The sequence below is a fragment of the Cydia amplana genome, chromosome 21 (genome assembly GCF_948474715.1).
Source record: "Cydia amplana chromosome 21, ilCydAmpl1.1, whole genome shotgun sequence".
Taxonomy (NCBI): Eukaryota; Metazoa; Arthropoda; class Insecta; order Lepidoptera; family Tortricidae; genus Cydia; species Cydia amplana.
The window spans coordinates 6,148,225-6,168,659 of NC_086089.1; the positions used below are offsets into that span (position 1 = coordinate 6,148,225).

General features: G+C 37.5%; 2 protein-coding genes across 2 annotated transcripts in view; one reads left to right on the forward strand and one right to left on the reverse strand.

Moving 5' to 3' along the window:
- LOC134657865 (dystrobrevin beta) overlaps positions 1 to 15,907 on the reverse strand; it is a 34,412-nt gene extending 18,505 nt beyond the window's left edge. Inside the window, exons 1-13 of the mRNA XM_063513445.1 lie at positions 15,582 to 15,907; positions 14,776 to 14,952; positions 14,366 to 14,582; positions 13,631 to 13,716; positions 12,316 to 12,467; positions 11,901 to 12,009; positions 10,590 to 10,756; positions 9,410 to 9,537; positions 8,046 to 8,149; positions 7,233 to 7,324; positions 6,546 to 6,584; positions 4,881 to 4,993; positions 2,941 to 3,115 (exon numbers count right to left, since the gene is read on the reverse strand). Coding sequence (XP_063369515.1) covers positions 2,941 to 3,115; positions 4,881 to 4,993; positions 6,546 to 6,584; positions 7,233 to 7,324; positions 8,046 to 8,149; positions 9,410 to 9,537; positions 10,590 to 10,756; positions 11,901 to 12,009; positions 12,316 to 12,467; positions 13,631 to 13,716; positions 14,366 to 14,582; positions 14,776 to 14,944 — 1,551 coding nt within the window. The 5' untranslated portion in view covers positions 14,945 to 14,952; positions 15,582 to 15,907. The remainder of the gene's footprint in view (positions 1 to 2,940; positions 3,116 to 4,880; positions 4,994 to 6,545; positions 6,585 to 7,232; positions 7,325 to 8,045; positions 8,150 to 9,409; positions 9,538 to 10,589; positions 10,757 to 11,900; positions 12,010 to 12,315; positions 12,468 to 13,630; positions 13,717 to 14,365; positions 14,583 to 14,775; positions 14,953 to 15,581) is intronic.
- LOC134658076 (uncharacterized) lies at positions 138 to 1,722 on the forward strand. The gene is made up of 2 exons (XM_063513676.1): positions 138 to 475; positions 1,586 to 1,722. Exons 1-2 carry the CDS (start codon positions 142 to 144, stop codon positions 1,717 to 1,719), a joined length of 468 nt encoding a protein of 155 aa, XP_063369746.1. The 5' UTR covers positions 138 to 141; the 3' UTR covers positions 1,720 to 1,722.
- Positions 15,908 to 20,435: the final 4,528 nt, after the last annotated feature.

Sequence of the window (20,435 nt, forward strand, 5' to 3'; positions counted from 1 at the left end):
CAGCTACCACAAAACCGGAAGTCGTCATCCAGTATGGCTGTCAATCGACACGATTTTTATTTGGCTTTACACCTATTCTAAAATCATTATCTGTGCTTTATCAGATTCTTTTTTTTTTTTTTTTTCAGATAAACATACAATATGAAGTTGATCACATTTTCCATGATAATTTTCGGAGCTATCGCCACCAGTGAAGCATCGGTAGTCCCCAGCAACAAAGATATATATGTTCTGGACCAACCTACATCAAATAATATATACATATCCCTACTACCATTGGAAAACCCAAGCAAACATACTGGGACGGAACCTAAAGAATTGAACATTTTACGTCAACAAATGAAAGAGATTATGAAGAGGATGTGCGGCCGAGATGTCAAGTCGGGTGAAACGGAATCGGACATGTATACCTGTGCGATTAAGACGCTTACTTCGTTTATTGGGTGTATGCATATGGATACAGATGGTTTGAAAGGTAGGCTTTTTAATTTCTTTGACACTCATTTTGAAAGAAAGTAATGGGCAGAGTTTATAAATACAAAGATAATTTCGAATGTTGTTAAGCGTTATGTTAACAGTATGGTCTGAAATTGTAATACAAAGGAAATGGACCGAGTAAAAGTTTTAGATACAAAATTTCTCCTCACTCTATGTTAAGCTAATTCCAGACATACATACGGCGCGTCATCGTGAACCTTGTTGCAATGCACGAAGGTTGATATTGGGCTGTAGCCGCGCCGCAGTTCACGTTTTTGTCGGTTAAATTTTCATAGTCCATACCGTAAAATGGGGTGAGTAGGATTCGCGGGGAGAGTTGGGTTATGAATGGGGAGAGAAGGGATGAAAGGGGCGTGAGATGGAATTTTAAGGCTACTGCTACAAAAATAATGTATTCCAATTTAAAATGGAGCTATAGTAATACTCATAATAAAAAAAAACGATCCAACAATCTTCCAAAATCACCTTTGTATGAAATCCCATCTCACTCCAATTACGAGGGACGGGGTGAGGTGGGATTTCCTGTTTATCGTCAAAGTTATGAAATGGAACTACCCAAAATAAAATAAAAACTAAAATACAAACGTCCGAAACACTTATTATATACACCATTCAGTTTGCATATGTTATCGAGGTTTGAATGTCAGTTTTGCCCCTACTCACCCCATTTTACGGTACTAAGTTTCATGTAATTTCAGCAAATCGCTTAAAAATAAGAGCAGGGGCCCGTTTCTCAAAAGCTTGTAACTTGTAATACAAGCGGATGTCACTTTGTGACAGCTGTTGTTAGAAAGGGACTTCCACTTGTATTACAAGTTACAAGCTTTTGAGAAACGGGCTCCAGACCTTCGATTGTACGGGTTATTCCCACTAGTTACCACCAAATTGTTACCAAACTGACTTGGTGGTAACTACTGGGAATCATTTTTCCCAGTAGATACCAGTGGTAAAAGGTGGGAAAAAAATTCCCAGTAGTTACCACTGGTAACAACTTGGGGTAACTAGTGGAATAACCCGATTGTACGGAAGCGGCTTTTGACGGCCGGTCCTTGTGACCCTTGTTAACCTTTTTTTTTCTTCTTTTCAGATACAATTGAAGCCGACCCGTTTATGAAATGCCTCAGCCAGGCCCTGAGCGTGTTCGTGAAATGCCTGATATCAAAACCATCGTCTGTAGTTGTCGATAATTACGCTCCCGATGTAGTTATGCATGTGAAATAATTGTTTTATTTTTATTAAACATTTGCTAAGTTGTTTGAAATTGTAACGACCGAGATCGCGTATTATAAAGATGCAATACAAGTTACAAATTCACTGTTTGCCTCTCTTTTTAACCACCATATTTGTTAGAAAGAGACACAACGAACTTGTACCTTAATAAAACGTGACCCTGATAAGGCAATATTCCTTTGGTTCACATAGGAACAGGCTAACTTAACCTCACAAAAATCACAAACTCATTAATCTCATTATACAGGGTAATTTTTGCCATATTGTGCGAGGTGATTAGGTAGGCCATACTGAACAACTTTTTCTATGGGATCAACCCCGAGATCCCAAAAAAAATTTGGCCTTCCCATAGAAAACGTCGATCCACTCGACCAAAATGTATGAAACGGCCAAAAAAATTTGTGATTTCGGAGTTGGTCCCATAGAAAAAGTTGTTCAGTATGGCCTACCTAATCACCTCGCACAATATGGCTAACGGTCCAAAAATGACCCTGTATAAATTGGGTTTCATTTTATTCAATTTTTTAACCCTACTAATACTATAAATGTGAAAGTATATCTGTCCATTACCCCTAAAGCTTAAACTTAAACCGATTCTTAGTTTTTTTATACCCAAGTTCCATAGTAAACTCCACTGCTTTTTTTACCCCCTTGTGGGATTATTTTGTAATATAAACATAGGTTTACTTTATTAGGTCCTTTCCCGGGACTAAATATATACCTCTACCATTACATCTAAATCTGTTCAGTAATTACATTACAGCGTGAAGAGGTAACCGACAGGGTTACTTTACTTTCGCATATCTTATAACTTTAAACGAGTAATCCTTGTATATTTATATACAGGGTAATTTTTGGACCGTTATCCATATTATGCGAGGTGATTAGGTAGGCCATACTGAACAACTTTTTCTATGGGACCAACTCCGAAATCACAAAAAATTTTTTGGTCGTTTCATACATTTTGGTCGAGTGGATGTCGACGTTTTCTATGGGAAGGCCAAATTTTTTTTTGGGATTTCGGGGTTGGTCCCATAGAAAAAGTTGTTCAGTATGACCCTGTATATCGGGGATCTCGAAACGGCTCTAACGATTAAGATGAAATTTGGGTTTTTCGGGGGCGAAAAATCGATCTAGCTAGTCTTATCTCTGGGAAAATGCGCATTTTTGAGTATTTATATGTTGTCTCCCAGATATTTCTAAAAAGCCTACCTTGAGCATCCTCATGAGCCCCTCGAGCTGCTGCATGAGGTGTTTCCTGGACTCCTGGAGCGAGGAGAGGTGCCCTTCCAGCTCGTCCTTCCTCTGCCGGAGCGCCCGCAGTTCCGACACGAGCGGCGGGGCGGACCCTGACCCGCTGGCTGACGCTTCGGCCTCTTGTTGGCGTCTGTTCAACATTAGTTTTGATTATGTTTCATTCTGACATAGTCAAAAAACCGGCCAAGTGCGAGTCGGACTCGCGCACGGAGGGTTCCGCACCATCAACAAAAAACCGGCCAAGTGCGAGTCGGACTCGCGCACGGAGGGTTCCGCACCATCAACAAAAAATAGAGCAAAACAAGCAAAAAAAACGGTCACCCATCCAAGTACTAACCCCGCCCGACGTTGCTTAACTTCGGTCAAAAATCACGTTTGTTGTATGGGAGCCCCACTTAAATCTTTATTTTATTCTATTTTTAGTATTTGTTGTTATAGCGGCAACAGAAATACATCATCTGTGAAAATTTCAACTGTCTAGCTATCACGGTTCGTGAGATACAGCCCGGTGACAGACGGACGGACGGACGGACGGACGGACGGACAGCGGAGTCTTAGTAATAGGGTCCCGTTTTTACCCTTTGGGTACGGAACCCTAAAAATACCCTGTAAATCTGGTCCCATTCGCTAAATGTATACGCTATATGTACCTATACTAGAAGATGCCGCTTTCGCCTTAGTCAAATTTGCTAAATGTCCCGTTTACGAAATATAATTTTTAGGTATGAAAAATGCAAGCTAAAATTTCAAACGTAAGACTCATCGATTAGATACGATAAATGGCACCTTTACTGACTTAAAGATGACGTGTACTGTCAGCAGCAGAAGTTGCTAAGCGGGCGAGGTGTTTTAATTACCTTGACGCGCTATAAGAAATACTTGAGAATAAGAATTGTCTTAACAATAAAGTCTCGTCAAGATCATTTTGAACACCTCGCAAATTAAGTTTTTTATATGTATAATATGCATTTTCACTACATCTAAAAAAACTAGAATGGCAGCACTTTTTTATTACCTGTTTGATAAAAGAAATCATAGTCATAGAAAAAAATATATATATCATAGAGTGCTCACTCCATACATCAGTTTTAGTACCAAAAAGACTATTAGCATCTAGCATCGAGTAGCGGAGTATCTCAACAGCATAAAACTTTCCGGTCGGTGCTACATCTATTGTCAAGTAGCAGTACTGATAGTTCCGCTACTCGATGCTATATGTAGACACTGAAATTAATAGTCTGAACTGATGTATGGAGTGAGCACTCTTGTCTTACTATATTTCTCTATGTCATAGTGTAACAGGGTGATAACCAGGGGTCGGACAAAAAGTGCGGATGACGTCAAACCACTTATAGGATGATTTCAAATAGTATTTTTGATTTTCATAAACAATTATCACTTATCATTTATCAACCTCTTTATTAAACGATATCGCCACTTGAAATGAGTAAGTACGTTTTTGACTGACACATTGTCAATCAGATGAACAATAAATTGACTTCGTTATTGTTTAGCTATTGTATCTTCACGATTATATTTAGCTAAAATTTATATTTACTAATGTATAAGAAAACGCTCTAAAATGTCATCTTTACTCGAATATTGTGGCAAGTTTCGTGAAATTTATTTTATTCACTACATCACCCTACCACCTGTATTATTAATTCCATGGATTTATTTACGATTATTTTGTTACTTCATTAATACTACTTTGTTACTACATGTCACACGGAAGTTTAAATACAAACTCAAACATCATCCTGTGTGCAAGATTACGTCATTTTTACGTCATCCGCACTTTTTGTCCGACCCCCTGATAACAAGACAACGAACGTTTCGCTATAAGGTTATTAAAGCTCTATAATTTACGGTGGACACACAGCCTATTATTATACCTGAGCCTCGCAATTTCCCTCATGATCTCCCTATTCTTGGCTTCGAGCTGCGAGATCAGTTCGCGCTGCTGCCGCGCCGCGTCAACCTCTGATCCTTCTGATGACGATCGACCCTGGAAAACGTACGATATTAGAAAATGGTATTGAGTATAGTTTGTAGCTTTCTAGTAGACCCCGAAGGCTTATCCTATTGTCTATTGTTCAGTAAAACCGCATGTGCTACTTACCTGCAAAAAAGGGTCCTAATTATTCTATTTGGCACCTGAGCGCGGGCTAGTCCAACGCTCAAAAAACCAGTGTAGGTGCGCTCTCCGATAACGCGCCTTTGTTACGCATCTCGATGACACATTTTAGACTGGTTCTGTAGCGTTCGACTCGCCGGCACTCAGTAACCGAAGTACCGATTTTTTATGCAGGTGGTTGTGGCACGTGGCACGAGCGGTTTTTCTTAACAATAGACAATAGGATTAGCCTTCGGGGTCTATTAGAAAGCTACAAACTATACAGTCAGCTGCAGAGGGAGGTGACCTCCCCTGAATATACTGTCCCCTGAATATTATATGTATATATGTATTTATAATAATATTTATGTATTTTATTTACTTTTGGACATTTAGGTTAGTTTACTTTTAAAGTGTTACTGTACATTCCGTAAGTTTGTCTATCTAATTTGAATTCTCCCCTCATCTACTCGAAGGTTAGCTGGAAGAGATCCCTTACAGGGATAAGTTCGCCTTTGTACCTTTATTTCTGTAAACATTATGTAAACCTGTGTTGTGTACAATAAAGTGATTACTACTACTACTACTACTACTACTACTATACTGATTGTATGCAGGGGGTCACCTCTCTCTGCATATGACTGTACAAGCCAATTTTGTGATAGACACACTCGCCGTAACTTCGTCCACATTCTTACAAAACACATTTTCACAGAGTTACGAGTTGAATTTCATGGAGTTGCACAACTTGCACAACATTTCAAAATTGTAACTTTTTTTTTAAGTAAAAACTTCTTTAGCGGCGCTGTGCACTTTTTGAGGTGGGGAAAAAATGTTAAACTCGAGACAGCATAAGACGATCACGTGACCGTAAGATTTAGATGGTCACTCATTTAGATGGCATTTAAATCAATAAAGAAAAATTCAACGGCATTACATGAAAAACTGTTACATGTAATGTCATTGAGTATTTCTTTATTGATTTAAATGCCATCTAGTGAGTTTCGCTCTAACTGGTATTAATATAACTCGAGTACTAACAGTGATGTGCTAAGGGGTTTCAAGTAATTAACGCTAACGCTAGATGGCGTTAACCTCAATTATACATAGTGCATTTTGCACTAGTCATTGAGTTTTCACTTCTGCCGGCACTCCCCGAGTGCAACCCGTTGTTTTTTTTTATGAAAATGGTCGAAAAATGGATTGAAATGTTTGAAGTCAACACTTACATTGTCAGTCACATATTTATTTACAATTCTACATATGATCATTCGCCACAGCATCAGCAGCATTCGGCTAACGCGCTCACAAATATCTGACCACGCCTCTATTGTCAGAGCGTTAGAGTGCGTGTTCAGATATTGTGAACGCCTCGGCCGCATCGATATGTCTGATACTGTACCTATGTAAAATAAGAGCTTGTAAAATTAGTAAAAAAACTTACAAGTTCCGGAGTAAGCGACGCCGAGCGCCCTGCTCGCGGCTAAAAAAATAACATTTTATATAGTTTGTCAAAGTACTGTCTCATTTCAAACATAGGCAGAGATAATTCTATCTTTGTCTTACACTGTACTAGAACCCAAAAGCAAAGGATGAGTATAGTTTTTTTTGTTCTTATTTACAGACAAATTGGTTCTGCTGCGTCATACTATAACAAAATCTTTTTATTTTGATTGCAGTACACGCAACAATTCTTAAGGGCAAAGGAAATACTTTGTATGAGCAATATATTCACTATTACAACTTTAAAAGCGAAAAATGTCAATTAAATAATAACACATTTTAAAAGTTGTAGGCTCTGGTGGCCTAGCGGTAAGAGAGTGCGACTTGCAATCCGGAGGTCGCGGGTTCAAATCCCGGCTCGTACCAATGAGTTTTTCGGAACGTATCTAGGAAATATTTGATATTTACTAGTCGCTTTTCGGTGAAGGAAAACATCGCGCGGACAAATTCCAATTCCGAGTTTCTCCTCTGGGTTGGATGGTCAGATGGCAGTCGCTTTCGTAAAAACTAGTGCCCACACCAATTCCTGGGATTAGTTGCCAAGCGGATCCCATGCTTCCATGAGCCGTGGCAAAAATGCCGGGACAACGTAATAACTATAATATGTAACATTTTTAAAGCTGCTTACCATAGTGCGGTTTTCATGCGCCAATCGCGCAGCGTACCGCGCGATGAGTCTGTGCTCGTCATCCACACCACGCGATAAATGCTCGGCTATGCCTGAATATACATAAAAATGTTTAAACAAAATATAGACTACTAGCTTTTGCCCGCGACTTCGTCTGCGTGGAGTTAGTAATTTGGGTAGCTTATTTTTACCCAATCTGCTTTTTAACGATTCCCCATACAAACTTCCACCCCCCTTTTCACACACAAAAGGGAGATTTTTGGGATAAAAACTACCCTATGTCCTTCCCCGGGACTCAAACTATCTCCATACCAAATTTCAACTAAATCGGTTCAGCGTTTATTGATTGCCCATACAAATTTCCACTCCCTTAAGGGGTGAGTTCTGAGATAAAAAGTATCCTATGTCCTTCCCCGGGCCTCAAAATATCTTCATACCAAATTTCAACTAAATCGGTTCAGGGGTTTAAGCGTGAAGAGGTAACAGACAGACAGACAGTATGGATATAATCTCTACCATACCACAGTCCTGGTATTCATTACTTTCAATGCTTTTTAACACATTCATTGCCACCCGGCCAAACTAGACATACGCGCCAGGCCACAAACATTTCGTCATATAAAGCTGTAGTACCACGATCCCGACTATCGGGTCGTCCGGCCTGGAAACGAAATCATAAAATACACGATAGTCGGGTTTTCGGCACTCAATGTGTTAAGATTTCAACTAAGCTCACAAGATGGCAGAGCAAAGCGCACGCTCCATATTGACAATTTTTAATACTATTAGCTCATAGGCCAGCAATATACATACTGCGATGAGTAGATCTCGAAGATCGTGAGTCCAATGACCCCGTGTTGACGTATCCCGGCGCGTATTCGGGAAAACCGTTGTGTGCTGGTACGGGAGAGGGGGGTCTGAAATAAACACGTTTCATGTTATTAAAAAGTTATTGTCAAAAAAATCACTTTGATAGTCTGTGCGGAAAGAGAAGAGTCGTGGAATGTATGGGGCCCAATACATTCAACGACTCTTCTCTTTCATAACAGACTATACTGCCCCCTTAAGCCAATTAGCGGTATCTCAAATCAAAATTTAATGCAAATATATACTTTAAATTCTTTATCTTATAATTCCATTTTCAACTATTTTTGTTTTTCAGATACCGCTAATTGGTTTAAAGGGGCAGTATACATGCTATTTATCGCCGACTTTATTTTTCTTTCAATAGGCATTAGGCACTTAATACGCTCATGGCGGTCAGGATAGCGTGGGACTTGGGTTCAAGCCCGTTCAGACACACAACGACACAGTTTGATTTTCAACCTTATTGCAACTATATAAGGTCTACTTTATGTGCAGTTAACTTACACATTAAAACTGAGATTAAGGGGATGCTTTCTTATATCTGACTTTTCTCCTCTACAGGTCGCATTTCTCTACCGATTGTAGCGAAATTTTGTGAGCAATATCGATATTCAAATGTTTTTTTTTTTTTCAAAATGGCAGAGCCATAGGGGTTTGCCAGGTCTACAGCTCAGAGATAGTACTTACACGATATGACTGAGGTTGAGTGTGCGCTCGGGGCGGTCAGGGTAGCGAGGGACCTGGGTTCGAGCCCGTTCCGGTACACATCGGAATGAGTTAACAGTTCATGACCCTATTTCAACTACGTAAGGCCTATAATAGTGAGTCACGTTAGTACTTACACGATATGACTGAGGTTGAGTGTACGCTCAGGGCGGTCAGGGTAGCGAGGGACCTGGGTTCGAGCCCGTTCCGGTACACATCGGAATGAGTTAACAGTTCATGACCTTTATTTCAACTACGTAAGGCCTATAATAGTGAGTTACGTTAGTACTTACACGATATGACTGAGGTTGAGTGTGCGCTCCGGGCGGTCAGGGTAGCGAGGGACCTGGGTTCAAGCCCGTTCCGGTACACATCGGAATGAGTTAACAGTTCATGACCCTTATTTCAACTACGTAAGGCCTATAATAGTGAGTCACGTTAGTACTTACACGATATGACTGAGGTTGAGGGTACGCTCAGGGCGGTCAGGGTAGCGAGGGACCTGGGTTCGAGCCCGTTCCGGTACACATCGGAATGATTTAACAGTTCATGACCCTTATTTCAACTACGTAAGGCCTATAATAGTGAGTCACGTTAGTACTTACACGATATGACTGAGGTTGAGGGTACGCTCAGGGCGGTCAGGGTAGCGAGGGACCTGGGTTCGAGCCCGTTCCGGTACACATCGGAATGACTTGCGCAGCGTTGCTCCGATTTGCTTTGATGGAGATTTCTGGAACCAAAGTGATTATTTAGAAATGTTAAAATAATGACCATTAGCGCTCAAAGATGGCGTTACAGTGAACAGGGGACTTGGCCAATATACTGCAATAGGGTATTTGACTGTATTTAAATTAAATTATTTTACACCATGCATGAAATAAAGCACCAAAAGATTAATAGAGATACGTAGACAGCAGTTATTTTTAGACACAATTTTTATTTTAAAACTCGCATAAAAATATAAAGAGTAGGTAATTTGATTGTGACGTCACATGCTAGTGTTTCATATAAATTCCATAGTAGCAAAATCGTTTTGACCATTCGAAAAAAGAAACTGATTTGACTAGTAGTCAAATACCTTATACATACATAACTAGCGACCCGCCCCGGTTTCGCACGGGTTAACAAATTATACACAAACCTTCCTCTTGAATCACTAAGTATCTATTAAAAAAAACCTCATCAAAATCCGTTGCGTAGTTTTAAAGATCTAAACATACATAGGGACAGACAGACAGCGGGAAGCGACTTTTTATACTATGTAGTAGAAATGCACCGGATATCCGGTTACTATCCGGTATCCGGTCTATCCGGCCGTTATTTTAGTATCCGGCCGGATACCGGATAGTGACCTACTATCCGGCCGGATACCGGATAGTAAAATTAACACATTTTGGGGTAAAAAATGGAATCTAAATAACAGTCACGGTCATAATGCTAACGACACAGTAGATAGAAATGAATACGTAATCAATGTCACACAATACACTTATTTGTTTACACAAAAATACGCGCGCGCACTTGTAACTATAAACGAACTTACTACGTAATGACATGATAAAACTAGTTACGATCCTAGAAATGTGTCCGCGCGAACGTTCACTACGAAACAGGTCGAAACCTGCACGAAGCGCATCTGCAAATCTCAAAATATAGGTATAGTTCCGCCGGCCGAATATCCGGCGGCCGGATACCGGATATTCGGCCAGTGTCCAGGCCGGATATCCGGTATCCGGTCAAACAACTATCCGTTGCATCTCTACTATGTAGTGATAAACTTACATAGTGCGAGTATTCCTTGACTTCATGCTCGTTGGTGTGGCCCTGGGAGACTCTGCCGCGCCAGAAGCAGTCCTGACAGAGTGTGTAGTTGGCACAGCGCGCGCAGCGGTACCGGAAACCGGTTAATGAGCTTAGGCGGCACGCGGAACAGGCTAGCGGGTGGACCACTGTAAACAATAGGAGGTTATAACTGTAGTAGTGTAAATCCACCTCAATAGACACAGTGTGACGTTGCCTTAAGAAAATAATCTATGACAGCTATGACACCTGTTAGTGTTTGATCCTTTCGCATTTTCTCAAAGGTTAGCTGGAAGAGATCCCTTTTAGGGATAAGTTCGCCTTTGTACATAACATTCTTATTTTTGTTTTGTTTTTGTCCGTTTTATGTAAACCTGTTTATGTGCAATAAAGTGACATACATACATACATACATACATCTACCACCGCCTGACTTTCACTATTGACGGCTACTGGACTACATCTAGATCCCTTATTAAAATATGTATCTATTATTAAAAGATATCCCTTATTAAAATATCTATCCTTATTAAAAGACTCTCAGCAAGTGTTTTATTCAAAACTACTACAATAACATTATTACAGTAAATACTAGCTTTTGCCCGCGACTTCGTCTGCGTGGAATTAGTGACAACAGCTAAAGTATCGCGCCTGGATAATGCTAATAGCAATCATTCAATTTACACATTGCTTACTTCAATTATTAGGCAATATTTTTTTTTAATACCACATCGGTGGCAAACAAGCATACGGGCCGCCTGATGGTAAGCAGTCACCGTAGCCTATGGACGCCTGCAACTCCAGAGGTGTACATGCGCGTTGCCGACCTTTTTAAAAACCTGTACACTCCTTTTCATTCATTCATTCATTGAACTCATTAACTCTTTCAATTTCACCCCTTTTTGCACTCTCTTCAGGGATGATTTTCGACAAAAATACTATCCTTCCCCGAGACTTAAACGATCTCTATGCCAAATTTCAACTCAATCGGTTCAGCGGTTTAAGCGTGAAGAGATAACACACAGAAAGACACACTTTCGCATGTTTGTAATATTAGTATGGATTAAATGAAATGGCTTTGTGAGATTTAGACTTCACGAATCCTCATGGCTCCATCATTTTGGCATAGAAACAAGCAAAAGAAAGCTGTAAAGTTAAAGGTAATATCAAAATACCTGTTTTTAATTTAACGACACGTTTTGATAAGGATTGACAACAGCGTTAAAGAAAAAAGACTTTGAGGGTTTGTTTTTATTTTTTATTTTAATTAGGTTGGATTTACTGTGCACTCACCATTTTCAACACTAGCAAGCCGATGGAGTAATGGCAGCCACACGAGACAGGGCGGACCGGGATCAGACATCAAAGTATCCAGGAAATCGTTTACTGTTATCTTGCCGTTCTGTTGACAAACAACACATATTAAAGACACATCGAGAATATATCAGGCTGAAATATCTTCGAAATCGTTTCCGTCAGATAGTTGACAAGAGTCAACGGGCTGTGGTCGTCAGATAGTTGTCAGATTGCTTACTAGATTGAATATAAACACAGACAGCGCCAACGATTCGTCGGAGCTGAGTGACGTAGGCTCATATACGGCCGCAGGCAGAGCCAGCTCTTCTCTTAGATAGTAAGATGGCTATCTTACTTCTTCATCTTCATCAATAGATGGCCGTTTCCGTCAGATATCTGTCAGATTGATTACCTGGTTGAATATAGACAGCGCCAACGAGTCGTCATAGCTGAATGACGGGGACTCATACACGGCTGCGGGCAGAGCTAGCACTTCTCTTAGGTAGTCAGATAGCCTCTTCATCAACAGGTGGCCGTTGCCGTCAGATAGTTGCGAGAAGATATCTAAAAAAATAGTTTTTAATTGAGTTTGAACATTGTTATAAACACAAAATAATTTATTTTATCACGAGTTTATGCTCGTTATATTACATTGAATCGATTAATATTAGTGACTGCAAAGAATACAGTCAGCAATAAAAACTCGATTTAACCACGGGCATCTACTTTATAAAGTAAATAAAATAATGTGTATCCCATGTAGCACTGCAGATTAAAAATAACTTCTAAGAATAATTTTCATTTAATTCAATACATTTTATCATCAAAAGATATATCAGGAATTTTAGGAGCACACAAATATGTTGGAAGCACGCCAAATTGATTGTTTGGTGTTTTAAAGTCAGCTTAAGACAGTAATGTGCATCATTACTGACATAATAAAGTATGATTTGTTTATCGTTATGAAAAAACCGCCACTTTGGAGACGAGCCAAAGTCATTATATATTTTTATAGTACATGAAAAACACATCTTTATTTTTAAGTTTTATAACACATGATCCAAGTATTACACTTTGATGATTTTTATACTACCGGAAAGCATCAACTCATATTGAGAAGTTATACTATTCAATATATGTATAGCTAATAGGCCAACACTATAAACGAAGGGTGCTTTGACCTGTTTAAATTTAAATATAATGACCTAAAATCTTCAGTCACAGCCAGCGAAGTGTAATAGTTTTAGCATTTTTGTTGACAATTATTAGCCGAGACCCAAACCTATTGTAAGTATTATGACTATCTGGCATTTATAGTTTGTCAAAGGACTGTCTCATTTCTTACATAGACAGAGAGAATCATACTATCTTTGTCTTACAGTAGTACTAGCACCCAAAAGAAAAGGATAAGTATAGTTTTTCCTGGTTCTTTCTGACTGACAAATTGGTTTGACCAACTATAGTAATAAGATTTCATTTTCAATACAATTGATTTCGCTGACTTTTCTTTTCTTTAAACAGTAAGCTTCTACCAGAATATATTTACGTTTATGAGCCCAAATTCAAGGAAGTTAAGTAGTTGTATTACAGAGTTCTTACGGCCTTTCGGTGTTCACTGAAGTTCCATAAGTATGTTAAATTCTAGCTCAAGTGCTCATCGAGAACTTAACAAAATCTTGCTCGGAATATGTAACCTAAACACTAACAAACTAAATAAAAATACTTACATCGTAATTTATCCATTAGCTTTCCTGCACACATGGTAGCCAACGCGACTTTTATTGAAAACACCCTTATTTTGCCAACATTCTCACTGAAAAAGAAGCAAAAATCAAACAAACAAAACACAAACTACCAAAACAGTGAAATCGTGCTAAGTGAACTATGATTTAGACGCACCAGCATCAGCTGCCTGTCTAAAATGAAATAATAATAATAATAATAATAAAAATGTTTTATTTGTATTTCAAAAATGAAAACATTCTAAAACTACACTCATTCAACAACAACAAGTAGAGCACCTCTTTTAGAAATTGTGTTAAAATTGTAAACAGGCTAGAATCAGTAACTAATTCTTTCATTGAAATTGGCTCAGTCGTTTTGAGGCTATGGTATGCACAATACATGACGATATAAACAATAATGCAAACAAATACGAATCGCAAACTGTAGTTAAGTTACCTATTAGTAACACATTGTATAGATATAGAAAACAGTATGTATTTATAGTAATATGGTGTCAATTTCAGCCAACGAGGTTAAATGGATCTGATAACTATAGTTGTGGCCTGCAGTGATATATTGTTATTTAAATTCAGTCTCATAGCAGATTTACACCAGGATTTAAACCCGGGACCGAATGCTTCGTAGGCACCACCACCACCAACTATAGGATATGGGCCCACCGGGCCCGGACCGGGATAGGAGTCCATCAACATTCTTCAACAAATTCATAGACTCACCCAGTGCTATAAGCGGACAGCAACCAATTCAGTAGCAACGCGGAGCACGCCTCCACTGACACCTGATGCGCTGGCGGCAACCGCTTGTTCAGGTTATGGTACAGCGAGGACACCAGCGTTTCCAGCCGAGTGACGTTCACACAGGCGTTGGGCTCGAGGGTGTTCAAAGCGTTTTCTCTGAACGCTTCTATTACGTTCCATATGTCTATTACGTGTACTGCAAAAACAAAGACCGTAAGTTATCATAATGTTAGTGGAAATCACTTTCAAGTATTTATTATTATAAAAAGAGAGCTATATGTTGACGCTAAATTTAAAATCACATGAAAATAACTACGCAATGACAAGGAAAAACAAGAAAATAAATACCTTGTCAAGAGAAAAATAAGTAAATTCGGTACATCACTCACAGTTACACTTCTTCTGGACATAACGGAGTTTGCAAGCAGTTCGGTAAGATGCAAATCTGATGAGATCAAAGTTCTGTTCCCTCATCTCCTGGTGCAGCTGAGATCGGGGGTCGGAGGCCCCCACACCTGCGTTGGGCATCACGCCCATACTGTCACGCTCGAGGGACATTGTGACTCCTAAAAGTTTAGTATAGTTAGATCAGGTTACCAGTTACGGTCTGGATTCATGCAATATTTTGTTTGACTCACAGATATCTAGTTTTAATTTGTTTTTAAAGAGCAACTATTGAGACTGATGATCTGAGAGGCATATATGTAATATTTATTACTTCTGAACTGAACAATAACAGAACCCTAATCCCTGAGTCGCGAACTCTACAAGTAGGAATCAATTTAAATATAGACTTGTCAAACTATCATTCTAAACAGTGAAATCGTGCTAAGTGAACTATGATTTAGACGTACCAGCACCAGCTGCCTCTAAAACGGAATAATAATAATAATCACTATCTCCATGGGCTTTGTCTTTGCCAATGGTATTGAATTGTTCCATCCTCAACACTCACCATCAGGAGAGATTAGGGTTAAACGTAAACCCATTACAAATAATATTTCTACCTTTTGGTCATTTTTGACCATGTAGGAATGCGAGAATTAGCTTTGTTTACGTATTTTTATCAACAAAGGTCGTTGCCATTTACGGAAAAACTTGCAACAATCTAATTACAAACATTATATTTAAAAGCGATCACTTGCCCCGAAAATTAGCGTTAGTTACAACTGTTACCGACAAGCCTTGCACATACCTGCTCTTAGCGGTTAACTCATAATTTTGTTGACATAGCGATAATGAATTCGCGGCGAGGCGAATAATATTTTCGTAGTTATATCGATTCTAAGATACTTTAGTCTTTAGTGTAACGATATTTTTCTTATATTTATTCCGCGGTTATACACTGTAAGTCCACTTTCACACACAATCACATGAATTTATTCAATTAGTACAAACGTAATAAGTGTTTATCCGGTATCTAATGTAATCAATGCGTAATAAAACACATTACTTTGGCTAATAAATTAAGAAATCTTGGAATCAACATGACAAGTCTGCCATTGAAGGTACGTTCCAAATCCTGCCGTCTATTTTTAACGTTTAATCAATGAACATTCTATAATTAAGTATGTATAAGGTAAAATATAATTTACTATTTTAATTTCGAGGATAAATATTACTTAACTTATATAAAAATAACTTTTATCAATTAACGTTATTTTTATATGCTTAATTTGTAATATGGTTATTAAGTTAATGCGTGAAATGTAACGTAATTTAGCTTGGTGTTGCTATTATGTCTAATATCAAATATCAAATTGACCTATGAAATTGCATTGAAATTGACATATTATTTTTTTTTTGTTGTTTCATAGAGAAAAAAATACATAGAGTGCTCACTCCATACATCAGTTTTAGTACCAAAAAGACTATTAGCATCTAGCATCGAGTAGCGCAACTATCAGTACTGCTACTTGACAATAGATGTAGCACCGACCGGAAAGTCTTATGCTGTTGAGACAAGACTTTCCTGTCGGTGCTACATCTATTGTCAAGTAGCAGTACTGATAGTTCCGCTACTCGATGCTAGATGTAGACACTGAAATTAATAGTCTGAACTGATGTACGGAGTGAGCACTCTTGTCTTATTATATTTCTCTATGGTTGTTTGTAGGAATTGGAGGATTGTTTGGAGGAATTGGAGGATTGTTTGGAGGAATTGGAGGATTTAATTCCCTACAACGCGGTCGGCAATGAGGCTTCCGACCTTATACAATTTGATTGGCACCAGGTTAGCCGACCAAGGTCAGCGTGGCCTTGGACCGTCGAAAGCTTGGTAGTCAGGGCTTTATTCGGGGCTTCGATTAAACCACTAGGTACTATTTATTTTACAACCCTTTACTGGCCTGCCACTCAGGCCTCCACCGATAAAAAGCTGCCAGATATTTGATTATATAAATTTATAGGAAACTAGAGGGTTTTCGTTTGTGGAAGGGTACAGGAGGTCTTTGGAGGTTTATTAGAAATACGGGAAGGCACTTTTAGTTAGTCAATACCTTATTTATTATTTAATTTACAAACACAACATTTCATGACGGCTTATGGAAATAGAGTAATTTGACATTCTCAAGTTTCTATATTCAAATTAAATGTGCCAAGCCAGTGTCGATTGCATATCCACCCTCTTCATACCAACATCGTTACTCCTAAAATTGGTCTACTACTGCCATCTAGTGCTGAATAGCCTAATAAACTAAGGTAAGTATCGTTTAATTTTTAGGGTTGCGAAATTAACTAACCCTTATAGTTTCGCCATGTTCCTCTGTCTGTCTGTCCGAGGCTTTGCTTCGTGATCGTTAGTGCCAGAAAGCAGCAATTTGGCATAGATGTAGGTAATTTAATCAATCCGACAAAGTGGTAAAATTAAAAATAAACAAAATTAGGGTACCTATTATACTTCCCGTACACGTCAATTTTATATCGTTTTTTTATTTGTTTTTTAGCCTGGTTACGAGACGTTTAAGCCAACTTTCGCTTTAACTCCAATGTTGCAGTGTGTTTGATAAAGTAAAATGTTTTCGGAATAATCGCTCCGAAAGAATAAAAATGTGTTTAAACTATTAAGGGGATACATTTTTCTTCATTCGTACCATGTGTGAAAAAAATATGGAAAAATCACCTAAGTAAAGCTTAGTAGGTAGACTTTCAATGAAAACAAGGAGCATGTTCGGTTAACCTGTTGAATTTTCGCAAAAAGCCTTCCCTTCGTAGTAAAATGACGTACAAGTGCTGCGAAGATACTTACTCCCTTTTACTCGGGCCTTTTCGCATATGACAACGAGCGCTTTTACAACACACGTTAAAAAAGCGACCAACACTTAAAGTCGAAAATCCAACTAAACTTGATAAAAACTGCCAGTGTGTTATTGAAAACGCTTTTTTAACGCGCGTTGAGGAAGCGCTCGTGCGAAAGAATGGGGCCTTAATAGCCCCCGTTGAACAACGTTGGGTTACTACAGAACCCTACACTGAGCGTGGCCCGACATGCTCTTGGCCGGTTAAAAATTTCAAACAGTAATAAAACCAACAAACATACAGTTATCTAAGACATTTATTTATAAATGAATGAACACAGTTTTACATTTAAATCTGCGGAAACCTCTAAAATATATAATTATTTACAATATCTAATACCTACTTATTGCACAACATTAATATTCAATATATATATTTGTTTTAACTCTCCCGGAGCATTGCTATTCCATACACGAATTAAATACTTACCATAAAACATTACAACATTGCCCTTGCAGTTTTAACTTTGCCCAGGAAAAAATATATTTTCTAAAAGTACTAGACGCTTCATTTTGTAGAAAAATAGAGTTCGAGAGTATAATACTTTTTTTAAATCGTTATGATGATGCGTAAATTAAGAAATTTTATTTAATTGGAGCAAAGTTACAATAGCTGACAATGTTGAAATATTTCACTATAAGTTAACATTACTTATATAAATATAATGATATTTATTTTAACATTTTTTGTCACTACCTATTCTATTAGGCATACATATTTTTACTTAAAAACTTAATTTTGTATTTATAACAATATAATTATCTATCAAAAAGTAAGGCTACAGAACACTAAAGTGTTACAAGACACAAATAAAGCGCTCTACTAACAGTAAGTTTATTAGGCCCATCTAGTTCCCAAAATCAAGTTTGCGACATGAAAGTATCTCAAAAATCATTCAACTTCCATATGACTTCCATAACTCTTTCGCAATTGGGTTATTTTCTCTCATAAACTGAAATAAAAGAAATGCCGACGTAATTTTCCTGATATAGCCGTCATCTTCCTGCCAATACGGGCGTAATATTCCTGGTCCAATTTATTGTAATATTGTATGCGGTGCCCTATCATTCAAATTCTGTTTTAAAGGTGTTTCTTACGACATAGTTATTTTTCTCAAAATAGAAAGAAAAAACTGACTAGCAAGATGACGCAAACATTTTGGAAATACACCCATGTATAGTTTACCCGTTTACCCTCTGTGTACCTGAAAGAATAGTACAATCAAAGTACAATACGTAGAAATATGTCCGTCAAATATGTATGCCAGATGTGTCTGGTGAATAATCTGTCAATATATGGAGGAAATTATATGCCCATGCAGATGTTTCAGTGGACAGATCTACGGCAGAGAGATCTTCGTTTACTTAAAAACCGAAAATCATTTTGAAAAAGGAAAAAAACCTTGGTACCCAAGTCAAATGATAGATGCTAGAATAGGTAAGTAAATTAGTGTAGGTACCTAGATATCATAGCAATTTTAAAACATAATATAATTATACATTTAGATTAAAACCCTACCTTCAATTTGTTTAATTTAGACTTGTAAATGTAACTTATAAGCAATACCCCTCTTCCCTTCCCAGTTCATTTCATAATTAAAAATAATACCAAAGTTTTGATTAACAGGTTCATTGCCTAACAAACTTTGCCCAAGAAGAATATTATAATATTTCTTAAATTTAAACACTGCATCACGTCAACCACGCAGAAATAACGTTAAGTATTTTGTCGTTTCAATTATCTAATTTATCCATGCAAAAGTTTGAATAAAAAACGTATCAGAAATACTATAAAAATATTTGTAAGCAAACTGCAAAATATAAGTATATAATTTGATTAAACATGTGTTTATTCAGGTAAATATTATATACAAAATTATTGTGTACGTCACAGATTTGTTAGCGATATTGGTCCAGTACGGGACGAGTATTTTGTTCCAATAATATAGAGGAGTATATTGTTGTATTACATACATATTTACAATATTAACATTAATAATGGAATATGTACGGTTTTTTTATTACAGTAATACGTTCCTACTTTGCCCTTCCCTCAACATTGCCCGCCTATTAAAGCTAGTTTCGTTTTATTAATGAGTTTATGCAATTCATTTATATTAATTTGAGAATAGTAACATTGATATTTATTAATATAAAGTAACGTACATAAGTAGTTACATTGAAATAATTCTAAAATGTATTAATTTCAAAACAATATGAAGAGAACGAAGACTCTTAAGCTCTTAAAAATATTTTATTCTGTCTATTAAATACGAGTATTAGTGTTTTAGTACACCGCTGAGGGCACATACATTATACAAAATTTTCTTTTAATAAATAAATGATAAAAAAATTAAGAAGACGGTGTTTTGAAAAAGAAGACTATAAACAAATTCTGCTTATATTTATAATGTATAATATTTTAATTACTAACAAGATACTTGAAGTATCTAAAACTTTTCGTAACTAAGTACTAAATACTAACATTTTGATCATCAACTACTAGGTACTTAGACATGTTTTTTTCTCTATTCAAAGTTTAAAATATATACAATTTCTTAAATATCATAGTCACTATCTACACCTAAAGCTGTAAAACAGTAAATAAATAAACAGTGAAGTAAGTAAATTACAATCATTAAATTAGTACATTTTCTCAATCTCTTACTTTTACCGCTGGGACCAAGATAATCGAGTTATAAAAGAGAATACAAAGACGCCTAACTTTACCCACGTAGTTAACATTGCCCACC